This window comes from Camelus ferus, chromosome 15, assembly GCF_009834535.1.
Source record: "Camelus ferus isolate YT-003-E chromosome 15, BCGSAC_Cfer_1.0, whole genome shotgun sequence".
Taxonomy (NCBI): Eukaryota; Metazoa; Chordata; class Mammalia; order Artiodactyla; family Camelidae; genus Camelus; species Camelus ferus.
This window is the reverse complement of record NC_045710.1, coordinates 13,801,975-13,821,251: the sequence shown is the minus strand read 5'-3', so window position 1 is coordinate 13,821,251 and position 19,277 is coordinate 13,801,975. Positions and strand designations below refer to the sequence as shown.

Below are 19,277 nucleotides of genomic sequence, written 5' to 3'. Positions count from 1 at the left end.
GTAGGAATGTCCAGCTCTGACACCAAGACCAATTTTCTATACAAGCATATCCAGAAGGGCAACAACTGAAATATTTAGCATTTGTGAATTGCTGCAGCAAGTGCTAGAATCTTATGCAAACATATTTGGAAGCACCAGTCTCTGAAACTGTGAGGGGCCAATGGTTTAGATTATGTCTAAGCACCCTAGGATTTAACTGGCTCTGGTACTCCCATGGCATCATTCGTTTGTCTGTCCATCCTGAATAGGATAGAGCAGTACCACCTAACACGATAGCCACTAGCCACAAGTGGTTATTTGTGGCCACTCTAAATTGAGATGTGCCATAAGTGTAAAATACACATTGGATTTCAGAACCTTAGTACCCCCAAAAATATATATATATATATATTTCATTAATATTTTTATATTGATTACATGTTGAAATATTTTAGGTATGTTGGGTTAAATAATATATATTATTAAAAGTAAACTTATCCATTCCTTTTATGCTTTTTCAAGTGTAGTTACTAGAAATTTTTAAATTACATGTGTGTTTTTATTTCTGTTGGACTGTGCTAGTATAGAGCTTTGCAGTTGGTGCTGAACTGTGACATCTGCTGGATGCAGTGGAATGAGCCCCACTGCATGGCCAGCTCTTACAGGGCCCAGGAACCTATAGTATGCAAGTAAAACTTTAGATACCCCACGGGGTTTAGAATCTCTTCGTAAGCTTTAAGACATTTGATTTAAAATTGCCTGTAATATTAATTCATATTTCTGTGAATTATCTTAAAGCAAGAAATATATATGTTCTTAAAAATGTATTTTTAGAATATTGGTCCCAAAGAATACTTTTGAAAATGCCAGTCTGTGTTCATCTTCTGGCCATAGTGGTCATCATATTTCTAAAATAGCAATTGGCTAGAGATGGAAATTTTGAAGCCAGAAGGAAACCATCACTAGCTTAATGGAGGAGGTTGGGGCCTCATAAGGACCCTCTCTCCAGGGCTTTCAACTGTTTCCAGTCATTGAAGTATGTGAAAATACAAGGAAAACAGTATTTTATTTTTTTAGATAAATTATAAGTGTATTTGTTTCAAAAATGCATTTAAGTTCTCAAGGCTGGAAATTCATAAAAACAACTCAATTCCGAGTTAATAATAAGACTGGCAGATGCTCACTTCCAAAATTCACACTTGCTGAATGACTAGATCCATCATGTGTCAAAGCCCATCGTACACCTGTGGAAGCCAGCTGCTGTAAAGTACTCATCATTTCTGGATTCTGTTTGTATGTTGTGCTCACAAAGAGGTCAAAGGAAGGTGCTAACTTATTCCTGTCCTAAGTTAAATCCATATGCAAGTGTAATCATTCCCAGATAGAGGGCTGTTCATGGTAACTGTGTCAGGACCATAAGTTTACTCAAACTTTTATCGAAGAAATATGGGGGTGTAATGGTAGATGGCAGGCATTTCAAGGTTAATATTAACACACAGTCACAGGACTAAACTTTTCCAACTACAGGGAATGGTTTTATTTTATTTTTTAAGATAGCATTAAATGTACTTGTGGAATTTGGGAAAGCAAGGCATTATTTAGTTTAATGATGCAAAACTGCCTGCAATGAATTGATTATCCTTTCTACCAGCTAAGTTTGAGCTCTCCGCTAGAATAATACAATTCCAATTCCTAAGTGAAACAAGGTACAGAAAGACAGGAAGTTTATTGCAACTTTTATTTCTGTAATGGAAAAAAAAAAGGAAACATGCTGTAATTTAATATTGGTAAAAATTGAATCAACATATGTCCCAGTCTGCTTGAGAAAATAAGGAAACTTAAAAGGGCACAAAGTTCTAGAAAAATACTGGGCGTTTTCCCCTGCCTTCCAACCAACTCTGAAAATTATTCAAACTTGGAAGTCAGTTCCCGAGACAAGATGTATCCCTATTTTAGATATTATAGTCAAGGATACTCTGTTCAATTTCAGCCCAAACATTCAGAAACTTCATCTATCCAGGACTGCCCATTGTAAAGAAGTTTTGAGCCACAGGTTTTGTTGTAGAATTGTTCAGTATATCTCAGTTATTCAACTTTTAAAACTTCTGAAAAATGTATCTTTGTGTCATCCAGTCAGGAAGCCACAGGAAAGTTTACCTAAAAACAGTCTCCCTGCTACATCGCGTGGATGGCTTTTGGGTTCTTTCTCCTCCCTTAGGAAACAATTATACCATAATCAGCAGGCTTTAAATCTAAAGTCAGATTTTCTACCACTGGATTTCCACATGAAGAGAACTTTTTATCTTCTTGAGGGAACTGGATCTTTTTAACTCAAAAGTCTCTGGAAGCTGATTGTTTTCCTTCCGTCTTTCCAAGGTCTAAAGACTTTACCCATGGTGTCAGACAGTGCTTCAGCGCTACATAAAGTGACTTCCCTCTCCTAGAGCAGATATATCAGGCTCTTAGTTGTTTCCAAAACTGTGTAGGAGCGCTGTGGCATCATCGACTGTGTTCTTTCTCCACCTGACTAAATCCTACCTGTCCTTGAAGACGTGGTTCCATTGTCATCTTTAAGAGGCTTTCCCCAGCCCCTGGTTTTGGCTAGATGTCCCCCCTCCTCAGCGCTTATGGCTCCATATATAAAGTTATAATTTTGCATTTATCACACAGTGGTTAAGTGATCAGTTTTCCCCTCTCACCCACCTTGAAGGTTTTTCTCATCTCAGTATCCCTGATGGCCTAGCACTATGCTCACCTGGTGAGCAATCAATAAATGTATACTAGATGGATGGATGGGGAAGCCATTTGAGTATGCATTCTAAGCCGTTTTTTGTGCCATGGAGCTCTTTGGCTGTGTCATATACAGACTCCTTCTCAGAATAATACTTTTAAGTGATGAAATAAATACATGAGATACAATAATATAAAAAAAACTAAAGTATAGTTATCAAAATATATTAAAGACAAATTTGTGATGTATAATAAACAAATTTGTGATGTACATCTTTATTAACAGACTAAATAATGAAATATAATAGCCATCAGAATTACCATTGCAAGTTTGTAGTGATGTGCAAAAATAAATTTTTAGTTATGTACAGCAAGTTTTCTGTAATTTGAAAATTCAATAATTTTATAGATGACAAAATATAGGTACTACATAGGTACTACTAATACTTCTGTGACTTGTTACCTGTATTCATAATTGAAGGAAATACTAAATTAGAGTTAGAGGTTAGCAATATATGTATATGTGTGTGTATATAAATATATGTGTGTGTGTGTGTGTGTGTGTATATCTTTTTCCCATTCAAGTTTACATTACCTCCCTCCCTCCAACTGCCAGGCATATCCATGGACCTGTAGACCCCAAGTGAAGAAGCCTTGCTTTGAGGCACTAGAAAAGGTTAGGGAGCATGGTACTGTGGCTTGGGCACTGGCCCGAGAACAAGCAGCCATGATATGCTATACTGAAGAGACTATTTTGAGTTGTGAGGGGTCCATTGAAGGGTTTAAGGAAGTGGGTGATAATCAGGGTGATATTCAGAATGTTTAACAACCATATGACATAGCCACCAACCCACAGAATATATGCCATCTGTGAACAGCCAGCCAGCTCAGAGGTGCCAGTCCATATCAGTTAGCCCTAGGAAAGTGGCTAGATTAACCAGTGACAGGAATTATTTGGGGGAAAATGTGTATCCGAATATTGGGAAAGAATGAAATTTGGGGTAGGAAAACTGTTTAGAAGACTTTTACAAGAACTAAGGCAGTGGAATTGGGGGCAGGGTGGAGAGGGTGTAGAATTTGGAAATATTTAGGAAGTAGAATCAAAGACACTTAGTCCTCATAGGATATGAGAGAATGGAGATGGGGGTCTAAGATTATTTTTCTGTATTTGTATTCTGTAACAAAACAAAATACGGAATCTGGAAGAAGAAGCACCAGCAAGTTATGGGAAGTGATTGAGAAAGTCATCTCGGTACTTTTGCTTGAGATACCTGTGGGACATCCAAGTGGGCACAGGTCTGGCAGGTAGCCGGATATATGGGTGTGAAGCCTAGGAGAGGAGTCCGGGCTAAATTGTGATTTGGGAATGATGAGGATATGTTAGAAGTTCTGAGCATGGATAATGGTAACCTAAGGAAGTATAAGGAGAAAGGATACCTAAAGGTTGATCCTTGGGGAACACAGCTTAAAGGTTGGGAGGAAGGAGAGGAGCTAAGAAATGAGATGGGAGTGGAGGGGGCAGGGATGAGAATGAGAACCAGGATGGAATAAACCAAAGCAAGAGAATCAGCTGTACATTTTCACCACCGCAATCCCAGTCCTTCTAGAAGCCCCTGGGGTATATTCTGCTTTATGAGGCACCTGGTGTGTCTGAGGCAAATAGGAGTTCAGCATTCCTGTGTTCTGTCATTGCTCTAAACTACAAGGGGATGTATGTCTCACTCATAGAAAAATGAATTAGTGTTTGGTTTAGAAATTTGAAGTTTTCATTTAAAACTCACTTAGGAGGGAAATTCTAAACTGCCGTGACCGACTTTGGCCTAGGCTTATGGAAACAGCTGGTGTGCGCTACTGCCAGACCGAATCTGAACATCACTATCAGTCAATAGGAGTCTGAAATTGCTCCCAACGAGAGGACAAAGGTAGGCAGCAGTGGAAGGACTTCTTGCAAAGCGGTGCTGCCCCTGTCCCCAGAGGGCCAGACTGGGGCCTCAGTGCGGTTGGGAAAGGGGCAAAGTGTCCTCAGGAACAGGGACCCTTCTATGGCTCTCTCCCCATCTTGCTTAGTCCACCTGAGCCCAAAGGCACATGCTGCCTTTGGGAACAAATGTTGCGCAGTTGTTTGCAGATCTGGGCATGCAAATCCTTCGGACATGCACACGTCCCGCTTAGCAGAGCACAGGAAGCACTCCCTGGACCGGCTAACCAGGACTGCCTTTCCGCCAACCTCGGCCTGAAACTGATTGTGTTAGTTCTGCCTGTTTAATTTGAAGCCAGTTCAGAATATAATAATCATCCTGGAAATAGATAGGTTTGTTTTTATTTCGATCATCTTGGCCTAGAGAGCTTCATTTTAGGCACTTGTGTTAGCATACACTTGAGTTCTCTTGTGGAGCAGGATTGAAAGGAAGAGGAGTGTATTTTAGGGAGGAGAGTCTTCAGAGTCACAGCCCAAGGTTCAGACTCCAGCTCCACCACCTGCTGACTAATGTGACCTTGGTTAAGTTAATCGACTTCACTGTATCTCCTTTTTTCATCAATAAAATGGTTTAATAATAGTGTTTATTCTTATACAGTTGTTCCAAAAAGTATGCTATATATAATTCATAAAAAGATTTTATAAGTGTCTGGCATGTACTAAGCATTCAATAAATGTTTATTATTATTATTATTATTATTATTATTATTATTATTATTATTATTATTATTATTATTATTATTATTACAAAGTTAATTATATCCTAATATACCTCTGAGTATTTAAAAAGACTTTGACTAGTTTTTCTCCCCCTACACACCCCTTCAGATACTTTCATTCTGTAATGAAAGATTTTAGTAATATTAAATACGTTGCCAAGTGACCCTGGAATGCCCCAGTCCTATGCTAGCCACTTCCCATCAGATGCCTAAGGGAGATGTTGTATAGGAACAGCAGCAAAAGGAAACACAGTAGTACTTAATCTTTACCAGGATTTGGGTCCAATACCCTAGTACAGAGAATTCAGGTGAGCCAGACTTGGCCGTTTCTCTAAGTTAGTTAAGCAAGACCCTTCCAGTACATCTGCCAATTTCCTGAGGCATATACACAGGGAGAAACAGAAACTCAGGAGGATAAATTTGCTCCCAGTGCCTCCTACTCTGCTGCCTCACCAGAGGAAGATAGATGCCTTGGGTCAGCTTCTCACCCATTCCCAGGTAAGAAAGAGACAAAGCTAGTCCCTAGATGGCCCAGTGACTTCCGTTTGGGAGTGAGTGGATTCTGGCCTTTTACTCTTGAGTCATGCAGAAAGGAGAGAGCCCCACTTTGCAAGCCTTTTAATGTGTGGTTGTTTTCCAGCCACTAGAGAGCGGTCCATCAGTAACCTGCTTGGACCTCCTCCTACTTCGTCGCCCAGTTCCCACTACTCCCCTCCATGCCTGCAGGGGGAGCAGGGCTCAGTGATTGTGTGGTCACCTCTGTCCTCAACCACATTTTTTTCATCTTTAGGGATTTTAATTCTCTTTTTTTAAAGAACGGTAATGGAGCCATTCCTGGATAAAAGAAAGAAAGGAAACAATGTAAATTGGAAAATGATTTTTCTAACCGGTCTCCCTTTAGCATTGTTCAAGTTTCTAAAAATGGTTGCTCAGAAAGACTGCAATGAAAGGTTAATGCTTGGTGACTGCTATCCCTTGTTCCCTAGAGGGATAGGATTTTTAAATAACTGAACAAAGATGCTTGTGTTACAGATGGGTTTCCTTTAAGGTTGCAAGGTGGAGTCTTACGTGTCTGACTTTGGGGGGAGGGTGGAAGCAGCAGCCCACTGCTCTTCTCCAGTAATTTCTGTAATGCCTGTAGTCCTAGTGGACCACTAAATAGAGAGAAGTAGTCCAGGTAGGGATTTTTCTCAGTTTTATTGAAATAGAATTGACACATAACGTCGTATTAGTTTAAAGTGTACAACATAATGATTTGATTACATGTATACACTGCACAATGATTACAAGTTTGGTTAACATCCATCACCTCACTTTGTTAGTTTTCTTTCTTGTGATGAGAACTTTTAAGAACTACTTTCTTAACAACTTTCAAATGTGCAATATAATGTTAACTATAGTCACCATGCTGTACATTACATCCCCAGAACTGATTTACCTTATAGCTGGAAGTTTATACCTTTTGACCACCTTCACCCATTTCCCCCACCCTCTACCCCCTGGGTAGAGGCAACCACCAATCTGTTCTCTCTTTTTATGAATTCGGCTTTTTTTAGGTTCTACATATAAGTCATACAATATTTGTCTTTCTTTGTCTGACTTCACTTAGCATAATACCTTCAGGGTTCATCCATGTTGTCACAAATGGCAGGGTTTCCTTCTTTTTCTATAGCTGAATAATATTTATTATCACCAGATTTATGTGTGTGGCTTTTTTTCCATATTAAATACTTTAAGATGTTGATACATCATTGAAAGTGATTTTTGTTAGTTATTAGCTAAATCAAATATATAAACTTATATCATAAGATGGTTTCTAATATTACTTTTGTTCTTATAATAAATCCGCTATTGTAATGCATACAGTAATGTATACTGAAACAAAGCTTTGTTGACTCCCTCAGGGCAAAAGTCAGGTTTTCTGCTTTGGGCTTCTGCAGTACTTTGTTCACATCTCTTTCTGCCTGTTGTACTTCAGGGCCAGCTTGTATGTGCTTGTGTACATCCCTACTCTGGAGCTTCTCCAGGGCAGAGCTCTCTTGCTTACTTCTGAATTTCAACCACTTAGCCAGTGCCAGATGGGAGACAGGTTTGGAGTTATTTGAGGTGAAGATGCTGTGAATCTGTCAGTATCAGCAGCAGATAGTGGGGGGTAAAAAAAAACACGAGAAAAGACAACTGTGGCTTCAGTATGGAGATAAGCTGCAGCAATTTGCAGGGACATTTTAGCAGGGACATGTCTCCTTAGAGGCAACTAAAGAGTTAAAGGAAAATATGTCTGTAAGCATAGAGATTATAGGAACCGTCATGCCAACTCACTGTGGAAGGTGTACAGGAAGAAGTAGAAGCGCAGCCTTGGGCAGTCACAATCTAGACCTGAGGAAATTAAATTGTGTGTTTAATAGATAAATGATTACTTAACATAATAATTGGGAAATAAAATAATTTCCATCTTAATAATATATATACTTTTTATCAACTCTCTTGGATATCAAAGCAAGTGCCAAGGAGAAATAAACTGCAGGAAATAATTTTTTTTCTTAATCAGCTTTTGAATTTAAGCATCTTACTGATAGCCTGAGATTCTTAATTAACAATTCCAATATTTTGACAATAGTTATCACCCTTGACATGCAGCACCTCAGAGGAACTATGTAGACTTTGAGGAGACTTTAAGGGAAGGTAGATCTAGTCCTCAGATTTTGTGTTTTCTTACCACAGATCCATTTATTGTTAATTGTAAATAGTAGTAAAAGGTACTGGTTAGGAATGCTGTCTCTGAATTTATAGCTCAGTTTTTCACTGGGTTATATTCACTAATTGTTTCAACTTAAGCAAGTTAGTCTCTCTAAGCCTAAATTTCCTTTTCTGTAAAATAAGAATAAAATACCTTGCTCAGAATATTGTTGTAAGGACTCAGTGAACACAGAGCTTACTTAGCATGGAGCCTGGCAAATTATTCTCAGTTTTCATCAGGTCATTGTTATTTGTTGCTCTTCATTTTTACATATCATTGTAATAATAGTATACACTCTTAACCACTGTGCTTTGGTGTCCGGTTATTTCTTTCTTTCTACTTCACCTGTCCTCCCCCATCCCCCACCACTACCTCCACACACCCCATACTTTTTCCTTTTCCTGTTTAGGGTTACAGGTGCAGAGTCCTCTGCTCAGATCTACTTCCTGCGACTTCTAATCTATAGGGAACAGGAAGTATCTTGAGCCAGTGTATGTAAAGGCATTAGAAATAACCATGTGTTTACCTTGTAAGCCAAGATTTTCTTAGCCCTTTGGTGAATATGGCCTGAAGAAGAACTTTAAAAGAAAAAAAAAGTTAATAACAAACCCAAAACAAAAAGATCGTACCCCACTATCACTTAGAAATGTAACCAAATACAGCCCCCTCAAAATAATTACTGGTCATGGAGGATGGAGAAATAAAATCAGGTGAACATATGGGAAATCTAGGATGCTTGCTGTTACACTGTCTTGATCACTGACATCACTTTGTGATACGGTTCCTAGTGTTTGCCTTGGGCAGCTCGTGCCCATGACTAGTTAGACAGGACTTGTCTCTTGATATCTGAAGGTAGGTGCGGGTCCCTGTGATCCACGTTTATTATACCTGCTCAACTCTCTGATGCCTTCATGCAGGAGGAAAGGGATGGCCTTTCCCCAGTGCCGAGGCTTTTCAAGCTGGGCTTCTCAGTGGAGATATTTCAGGTTATAATTGCATCACTGATAAGTGAACACTCCATAGAAATAGTCTCTGAAATGTTAGGTGGAAAGCACCAGCAGGTGCCACAGTGATGCTGTCCTCCTTGCCAAAGAGCCCTCATTAGGGGAGGTCTTTTCTGCCTTGCTTCCTTCTGGTTGACCCTTTTGTATTGGGGTTTTTCAAAGACCTCAGCATCATAGCTTGTACTGGTGTGAGGACTCCCAGAGTACCCTTCTCAGTGTCCCAGTCTCTCCAGGCAGGAGAGTGCCCTGGGGCAGAGGAACAGACCTGGTGGACATGAGCCCAAGTCTGAATTTTGAATTTCCAGATTTCTCAACACCGTTTCATACTCTGAGGAAGTGCTGAATAACTGTGCGTAATGACTGTTCCAGACACTGTTTCCTGGATATAACTTAAAGGATTCTTGGTGGTAAGAGTAGGGAGTGGTTTAGAGAGAACTTAAAGTTATTAGCCCTATTTATAGAGTGATCATTAATGCCTGCAGACAGCTGCTTCTCCCAACAGTATTTCAAGGGGAAGCTGTAAGCAGGATGGTTGCTGAGAAATTCTGAGAAACTTATTTTCCATGACTGGCCAGAATAGTCACCCATGGGTTGTGAGGCTGCAGCATTTAGAGCTGTCGAGAGACTGGCACCAGGAGAAAAGAACCAGGCAACTGCCAGCCTCTCCTGTCCTCCAGGAAACAAAAGGGACTACATACTCTGCTAAGAGCCCTGGCAAAATGAATTTTGGCTTTTAGGCTTTGATTGCCCAGAAACAGTTGTAGTGAGCAAAAATATGAGACTGGGAAGAGTAAATTAAGTGAGAAGTCTGTGAGCCACAGATCTTTTGTAGCATTCAAAACTAAAACCCCAGGTGACAACCAGAAAAATCTCTATGAAGTGCTTCAGAATAAGTCTGCAACTCAAAGTTTAGTTGTTAGTAATTGACTCTCTGGTGTACTACGTTAAATATTTTCCTCCTTAAAGTGTTTTTTAACTATCTCTTGAAATATTAGTTACATCGTAATGTTACTGTAATAAAGGCTGACGTTTTTATATGAGTAATCTCACCTGTCCATATTCAGGTAATGGATTTAATGGTCCATAGAGTAAAATTATCCCATGGGCAATAACACACATCGTGCACATCCTCCTCCCGCCTCTGCTCTGCACTCTCTCTCCATCACTGTGGCCCAAGTAAGTTTCCTACCATACAGACTTAATCTTGTCACTTCTTTGTGTGAAGTCTTTTGTTAGCTCCTGTGGACTTCAGAACAAGGTACAACCCCCTTATTGTGGACCAGAGGCTGCTTATGACTTGATCTCTCTCTGCCTCTCCAGCCTTATCTCCCTCCACCTGTACTCCAGCCAATTTTAATTACTTCCAATTCCCAAGGAGGCCATACTCCTTCGTACTTTTTGTTTTGCTTAGTATGCTCCCCACAGTGTGCTCCCCAACTTGAAGACTCAACTTGGGCATCAGTGTCTTGGGGAACATTTCCTTCCCACTGATTCCCACCGGGTACCCTCATCAGGGCAAATGGTCTTGTGTACGTGGTGCCTCCTGTCCTTCCCCCTCCAGAGACTGTCTTTTTATCTGTTTTCCAAATGCAGAGTAAATGCTCAATAAGTATTTGCCAAACAGATCAATGAATAAGTATTTCAATGAATGAGCAAATTTGGTGTGTTACAGAAACTACTAGTGGCTGTAACTAGCCACTTGAGGGCTGCAGCCAGGCATAACTTTTTTTCAGTGATAACAGATGTCAGAGGGGCCTTAAAATTTAGTGTTTTGTTTTTTTTTTGTAGAAATTACCAGTGTGTACTCTTCTGAATAAGGTCTCACTTTTGCTGCCTTTTTTTTTTTTAATACACAAGTAGAATGCAGTTTTTCAGTGAAGAGTAGCAACTTAGAGCTAGACAGGGACAGATATGTATGTGTATATACTTATAAATGTATTTTTGTATATACACATAAATATACATACATATATGCATATTTACATATACATGTGTGTGATGTGCTTATATGCCCATACATACATACACATGTATGCATTTATACACATTTGTATATGTATATACACATACAAACATGTGTGTGCATGAATGTGTGTGTGTGTGTGTGTGTGTGTAAGGGGCTAGTACAGATCAGTATTCAATAAGGGTCTTAGTAATGCCTCAAAGGTAGCTCTGTCTCCATCCAGCCTGCTTGCTATCACCTGAAATACGATTATAACACCTCCCCACTGAGTCAGCATACTCTCCTGCTACATGGAGCCTATTTGGAGGAATGTCACTGTCTCAGGAGTCTGATCACATTTCTTCTGCTGCATTGAGAAGCCTGAGTCCATGTGATTCATCTTTGCATACATTCGACAAACATGTCCCTGTACCAAATGTGTATCATGTAGCTATATGAAAAACTATTAAGTGTACAGTGAATGGTTACTGGTCACTCAGTGATTATGTCTCAGTAACTTTTCCTTGCCCTCATCTGCCATCTCTCCAGCATCCATCCCAACCCCAGCAGACACATCCCAACCCCAGCAGACACAGCTTTGCCCTCTTAGTGAATCATGGGTGATGTATCACACAAGGCTCTCTGTACATGGATTTCTTGCCATCAGATGCCAAGATCACTCCCATAAACCCTGAAGTCTCACTGCCTTGAGAGAGCCACTCTCTGGAGAGAGTCTTGGGACTTAGCTTCCAGGGCAAGGTGCAGGGGCTGTTTTCAAAGCATTGCAGGTTGCTGGTGTCATATCCATTGTTGGGAGAGGAAAGTGGTTTCTAATAAAATGTTTTTGTCTTGTCTTCTAGCTTACATTTTACTATGGCACCATGGATTCTTGGTGTCCAACAGAGTACTATGAAGACATAAAGAAAGACTTTCCAGAAGGAGATATTCGACTCTGTGAGAAAAAAATACCTCATGCTTTTGTCTTACATTTTTATCAGGAAATGGCTGACATGGTAGCTGAGTGGCTAAAGGATGATCTGTCTGAAATATAAATACTGACACAAGGAAACAAGCACTGACAGCTAGTACATAGAGTAGTATATTTAGTGGGTAGATATTTAATTTTAATGTTCGATTTTAGAAGAGAAAAAAAGTGAGAACCCCTTGGCTTAAAAACTAGCAGCTCCCAGCTCCCCATGCTACAGACTGAAGTAAACACAGTTGATGAAACAGCCCAGAGGATTAACAACACATTTTCCAAGACTCAGGGAACGCAGTGATCTGAACAAGTTCTCTTATGTTTTCACGAGATGCCCGGTGACACCATACAGTTTATTTTGGTAGGCAGGATCCTTGCAGGCAAAAAGAAATCTAAAAATTTGGTTGATTTTAATTGAGTTACAATGTAGAATAGGCTCTCCTAAAGAAAATTATGAAAGACTTACTAGTAGAAAATGTAAAGGGACCAGTGAACGTTCAGTGTGTGTAGCTGGGTATGTGAAGTGTGTGAGATCGTGGGAAGGACACACTCAAGTTCTAGGAGCAGGAAGTGACGAGCAGTGGATCTTGGCTGTGGCCCCGGGTCCCTCTTAAGGACAGAAGCTGAAGATCAGCCCAGACTAACTTTGCATAGGTCTCGGCTGAGATCATCAGAATCAGACTGGATACCAGGACAGCCTGCATACCCTGCCTGTTTCTACCTTGCAACATGTCACAAACCACCAGTCAGCCTTTTGTCTGGCTACCAATGACACAAGCCCAAGCAGAGCCAGTGTCAGGGGCAGCACTGCTTGTCTCCTTCCCTGAGGAGTGTGCATTAGGCATGGAATAAAGTTCGTCAGACATTCCTCTGGTCAATTAACAACTAATAAGAGTCATTGAAGGCTCCCAACTATGCCTTCCTCCACAGACAGCCCACAAGTTCTGGTCGTGAGCTCCCTGCAAGCTCCTCTTCTCCAGAGCCAGAATAGGGAGGCACTGGGCTGTCCCAAATCAACCCTGTACCTGCCACATACAGTTGTCCCTTCTGTGATTTTTTTTCAGTCAGACGCCATTGAGGACCAGCAGTGAGCCAAGTACTGTATAGACATTGAGGAAAGATTGTTAGCTACGTTATGATTCTTTTCTTCTGAAAACCTTCTAGTAAGTAAAATTTGAATGGGCATCTTTAAATTGCTGAATAGAGAATTAACATAAATAAAATCTCCATTTCTGCATTAGCTTTGTTAGTTGGAAAGAAATTGTTTTACTAATGAACCAAAACAAGCCATTAAATTATGTGAATTCACACTCTGGACGCACTGAGGCCCAGCAAAGAAGCTTGTTCTCTGACCTAGAGTGAGCTAATGATATTGCTTCCTTCCCGAAGTTGACTCAATCCTGGGACCTTAGGAGCCAATAAATCCCACTGACTGCAGAGACAGTTGATGATAGACACATTCCATTTTCTCCTAGAAGAAATCCCTCATGGTGTTATCATTCCTGAAGGACAATAGGATGTTGTCCTTCTTCTCCAAACCTAAAGCCCCCCAATGAAAGATTCAGCTCTGATATGCTGCCAGCCCAATGGTAAGCATTGAATGAGTTACAATCCTTTGGCGTGGCTTCTGCATCAGAGCAAATGACTTCTTAGAGGGGAGGAGCCAAGCTCCAGACAAGGAGTGCTCTTGGCCCCAGAAAGGAGCCAGCAGATGTATAAGCCGTTGACACAAGGCTGCATACAAAGTCCTTATTGCCATCTGTGTGGGGAGGCCTTCTAGAAATCTGATGTTAGGGGCTGGGACTCATGGCTTGAAGTGCCTTACATACAGGAGATGTTCAGTAGTACTAACCTGAAGCACTTAAGCAAGTACTGGGGAAATCGTGCCTACTGGAATAAAGAGTAACACCCTCAGTTTTTCTTTAAGTGCTATTTTACAACATTACTTCATATTTCAAAAATCCATGTGTATGAAATTATATCGGCTAAACCAAAGTTTACCAGAGCTTAAACAATGATAAGATGTAAAATGATAAAGTAAAATATACTAGATCTTACTTTCTGTTTATCATCTAAGCACCAAGTGAATTTTTGAAATACATTAAAAAAAATTTTTTTTAATGGAAATACTAGGGATTGAACCCAGGATATCGTGCATGCTAAGCATGTGCTCCACCACTGAGCTATACCCTCCCCACCCCTTGAAATAAGTGTTTTATCCGTACTTTGTGACCTTGCCTGGCCTAATCTCTGTATGTTGCAGGGAGGAGAGGTCCATTCTCCTGAGTTAGACTCAGGTCAGAGTCTCTCTGTTAAATTGAAAATGCTTCTTTTAGAGAACAAAGAATCAGATTTCAGGAGACGAAGTTCATTTTACTTCATTAGGAATTAAAAATGTTTCCATGTATATGCATGAGGTAATAAGGTATGTGGACTTTGGAGGCCTTACCGTCTGTGTTTTAGACAACCTCATCTAATTTCTCCATGCCTCAGTGTCCTCAATTATAAGATAGAGTTAATAGTAATAATACGTACACCATATCGTTGGAAGAAGTCAGTGGGTTGATAAAATGAAAGCATTTATTGAGCACAATGCCTGACCAAGAGTATCTTCTCAATAAAGATTGGCTATATTAGTAACTGTTATTATGAAAATCATCATAATAAAAAATAAACTAAGGACTATTTGGTAAGCAGTGGATGAAATCCATTTTCCAGAAGCACTTCTGCCTGTATCTCCCAGTCAGCCACTTGCATGGTCCTTGTCAAACATCTAATAACTTCTCCTGGGCTTATCTAGTGCGGGAATCATGACTGGTACCCACGTTTGCTCCCAGTCTGCTCTGGGCCGTGGGGGAGAATCTCCAGAGGCAGCCCCTGTGGCTCTCATGGCCAGATGTTCAAGGCAGCGGCTGTCTCACTAGTGGCCTCTTCACTCAACCCTTGGAGAGCCAGTGACCTCCAAGTCTTGATTTTTCTTCATCCTACCTTATATTAAAATTAAATTTAATTCCTACTGGAGGAGACATGACAACTTAATGCAACACCTGATCCTGGATTAGATGTTTCTGTTACTGAAAAAAATATTGTTGAGACAATTTACAAAACATCCTTGAGTGGGATCTAAAGATTAACTGGGAGTAAGAGATCAATGTTAATTTTCTGGTTCCCATGGTTGTATTGTGGGTGTGTAGGAGAATGTCCTCATTTGTGCTGAAGACACACTGAAATGTTTGGGAGCCATGAGGCATCATGTCAATTTACTTACAAATGGTTCAGAGGGAAAAAAAATGTTCTTTGTACTTGCAACTTTTTTCTAAGTTTGAGATGATTTTGGAATTTTTAAAGATAAATATTAAAAAAAAAAAATGCTCTCTCTTTCTGCATCTGTCTCTTATTGCTTCTCTTCCAGAAAGTGAATTACTTCATCTAGGAAGTAAATGAAGACCAGAGTTCAAATCCTGGATCTTTCATTTACTAGGTTTGTGATGTTACAGAGGCTTAACCCCCCTGAGCCCACTCCTCCAGTCCCCTGCTGGCCTTCATCTATGAAAGTACTTTCTTTAGCTTTTAGACTTTGGGAGGGTTTCTTATTGTCTTTAATGGGGTCAAATGAGGTCTTACATATAGCATTTAGCACCCTGTCTGGCTTATGGTAGATGCTCCATTAAATGATGCCTATCTCTTCTCTTTGGTGCAGTGGATGAACCCTTGATATCCCAGGTTGTGTGTTGTTTCACCCAGCCTGAAACGATTCTTGCAGTCTTAGCGTTTCTGGTTCATATTGGTAAAGGAGGGGAACACTTGCTCACCTGATGCAGCTATCTGACCCCAGGCCATGCAGGCCTCTCACAAAGCCCAAGATACTCAAACATCTCCTCAAGGAGCTTACAGTCATTTAGAAAAGGTGTAGGAAGCCAAGCATTTCTTAAACAGCACAAGACATCATCTTTGTTCCTGGGCTTCTCTTGCCAGAGAAACGAGGACATACTTGGACTGCTCCTTCCCTTGGGGTGGGCTGAAGGAGCGAGCAGTGCCTGGGGCTAAGCATGCTCTGTGAACAGCTGTACCTCTGAGGCCTTAAGGCTGAAGCTCTCCTGTGGTAGTGCTGAGGACAGAAGAGATTTCCCTTTCCAAGGGGCTAAGATTCCTGCCTCTGCCTCCTGGAGGCGTAGGTGAGTGATCACATTGGCCCAGGTGGGGAGCCAGTGTGGGACATGGTCTGTCCTCTTCCAGCTGACTGCAGGCATCCCCAGAGCAAAACGGGTGAGGGCCGGAGAAGGCTCCGGGTTGCCATAGTTCTGTAAAGAGAAAACTCCTGGAGGGAGAGGAGGAGGAGGCTGCACCTGGTGCCAAAAGATGGGTAGAACTGGGGTGCCATTTGACAGATTACCACGAAGCTGCCAAGGGGGTCCTTGCTCCAGACCTCGCAGCTACTGAGTGACGGCTGGGGTTCAAGTGCAGGCCTCTGCTCCAGAGCCATGGCTTCACCCGTTCCTTTCCATGGCATCATGCTGCCTCCTGGAGGCAACAGTGGGCAGCCTAGCAAGAGCAGAAGGTTGGGGAAGGGAGTTTTGGGAAGGGCACCCGAGGGCCGGGCTGTTAGGGGAAGTTCAAAGTAGATATTGGTAACAACGGAGTAGTCTTAAAGAATGAAACAGGTTTGGAGGGGGCATGGGGACATCAGGCAGTGGATGGCGGGAGGAAAGCCAGCATGTGGGGGTCAGAGCTGAGGCTGAGTCCCATGTTCTGATCTCTGCAGCTCTGCCACGGCCACCTGGTGCTTCTGATGCACTCGCTTCTGGTGGCTCCCCAGAACCTTTGGGATCGACTGCTCCGGCTGTGAGAGTGCCTGTGCCTCTACCCCACCCCCTGGAGGCTTGGCCCAAAATACCAGCTGCTTCTGCCTCCCAGGGCAGTGCCCCCTCTCTCTCCCCCTCCCTCTGAGCCGATAGAGACGGTCCCCTGGCCATGTCTCTATAGAAGTACTCATCATTACTGTAGGAATTATGTTTTTATCCTCCCACTCCACCATCAACACTCCTTCCTGCCCTTAAAAGGAGAGTCCTAAGAGATGGGACTTGTATCTTAGTCATCTCTGTATTCTCAGGGGATAGGGCCCATCACATAGAATATTCAATAAATGTTTTATCTAAATTAATCAAAGTTGCTGCCATACCTAATAGCACACTCTCAAGAAACAGAATTCCCTCCATTCGTCAGACTCCCAGGGCATCACATCACTGGGTCTCCTTGTCCCTCAAAACTGCATGTGCAAATGGCAGTGTGACACTTGCTCTTTTATCCTTTAAGCATTTCCCCCACCGCTCTGTGCACAGCTGGGTCAGAGAGATTCCGGGACGTCGACTGTTCACTTTCTGACACTAGCAAGGCCACTGCACACCGTGGCCCATTCTTCCTGTCCCGTCCGGCTGCAACTGTTACTTCCATTCTCCTATGATTAGAAAACCTCTGGAGTTTGGGTATTAATAACTACCAAATATGTGGTTATCATTTGTCGAGCGCTAACCCCATGTGGCACCCCAAGTGGGAATTACAGCGACAATACAAGAGACCCCGCTCTGGGACAGCACAGCCTTTTCATTTTGTATTGCATTCCTCAGACATTCTGGCAGAGGGGCCTGGGCTGACCTCCCCACACTGGGACAGACTTCCTTGCTGGGTAAGTCTCTGGGAAAATTCCTCTTCCCTGGGGTGGGAATGTGACCCTGTGACTGGGCGTCCATGACAGCCAGGGATGCGGGTGCACCTGCAGGGCCTCCCTCCCTCACGGAGGGACCAAGATCCCGCCCCTGCAAATCCACCCTGCTTGGGCTCCGCAGAACATCTGGGCCACCCCCACCCCCGCTGGCTCGGCTGGAGGGCCGCACACCTGCATGTGATTAGGCCTCAGCCGACACCCCAGCCTCAAGGTCGGTGGCTGCACGCTGGTGACACGTCATAACGGACAAGTTTCTCCCCAGATCACTGTTCCTTCTGAGCAGAGAAGTGTACGCTTCCCAGGGGCACAGGAACACAAGGCATCCAAAACCAAGCCAGACAGCTCCGCCCTCAGCAGGGCAGCAGTTGGAGGCATCTGCCTCGGCCTGCCTGGACATGAGCAGGCAGTGGGCATTCCAGGGCATACCAAGGCCGGGGGAGTGGAGAACTCAATCTGCACCTCTTTCTAGCATCAGTCATTGCAGGGCCTTTAGACCATCTTTCATCAGCGTTTGGGAAATAGGATAAAATATTAAATGTTGCCGATTTTCTTTTCTCCCTGTAAATATCCCTTCTCAACTGAAAGTGTGATCCCCTAACCACAGAATGCTGGGGTTGGTCAAGTGGAGAGTGAAAAATAAGAAAACAGACCCTGACCAAGGATTGTTAGAAGCAAAGCAATGCAAGACTTAACTTCTCGATGGCAGGGTCTGAGAGCTCATGCATTTACAACTACCTACCAAGCAAGTTAGTTGAAAGGTGAACATGTTTTTCTTCCAAAGAGATTCCTTTAGAAGTAATGAAAGTAAGAAGCAAAAAGGGAGCAGAATTTCTTGATTTCCTTTTCACCAGAAGAAGACACAAGACTGCAGGGACATGACTACAGTGGCCATGTGCTGCCATCGCTCTGTGAAAAGGTGGGTCACCCTGGCCTGATCCATATCCCAAAGGAGGTAATCCTGGGGACAACTCATTAGTGAGGGCAAGTCCTTGTCATCTTCCCACAACTGCTGCTCCATTGCTAACCCTCTCCCAGAAATCCTCAGGAACAGGTGAAACAGCTTTCTCCTCCTCCTATAGGAAAAAGTCAGCTATGAGAGCTGGGTCAGCAGGAGAAGGCCGGTGGTCAGTCCTTTCCTGCCCAGTCTAGGAGAGATGCCGAAGGAGCCCAGATGGTGTCACTGAGCACAGATCATTGTACTTGCCGAGAAAAGTACAAAGTGCCCTGTCAAATCTGCTGCAGAACTTTGTTGGTTTCCCTAAAATACGGAATGGACCTTGCAGAGGGAGCTGCTGCAGTTAGGCATATGCCTTCGGAATTCAGAGACACAACCGTGCAGCCTCCAGAGAGGGAGAACCCATGCATTCTGCAGTGAGATGGATCCTCCAGCAGCCTGAGATACCTGGAAACGGAGCACCTTTCCACTCACACTGTGTTTGGAACGACAGTCATCCCTCATTACAAACACCAGCGCTTGTTTTCTGAAA

At 42.4% G+C, this 19,277-nt stretch overlaps 1 protein-coding gene across 3 annotated transcripts in view; it reads left to right on the top strand.

Annotated features, from left to right (window-relative positions):
- The window catches only part of LDAH (lipid droplet associated hydrolase), an 82,369-nt gene extending 66,923 nt beyond the window's left edge, over positions 1-15,446 (top strand). The window contains exon 6 of one of the 3 annotated variants that reach the window (XR_004326168.1): positions 11,950-12,082. Coding sequence is in view for 2 of the 3 variants with exons in the window: in XM_006179462.3 (XP_006179524.1) it covers positions 11,950-12,141 (192 nt within the window). In the remaining variant the exon portion in view is untranslated. Of the gene's footprint in view, positions 1-4,533; positions 5,292-11,949 lie in introns of those variants that run through there. The other 2 variants (XM_006179462.3, XM_032497104.1) reach the window with 2 other exon arrangements.
- The last annotated feature ends 3,831 nt before the right edge of the window (positions 15,447-19,277 follow it).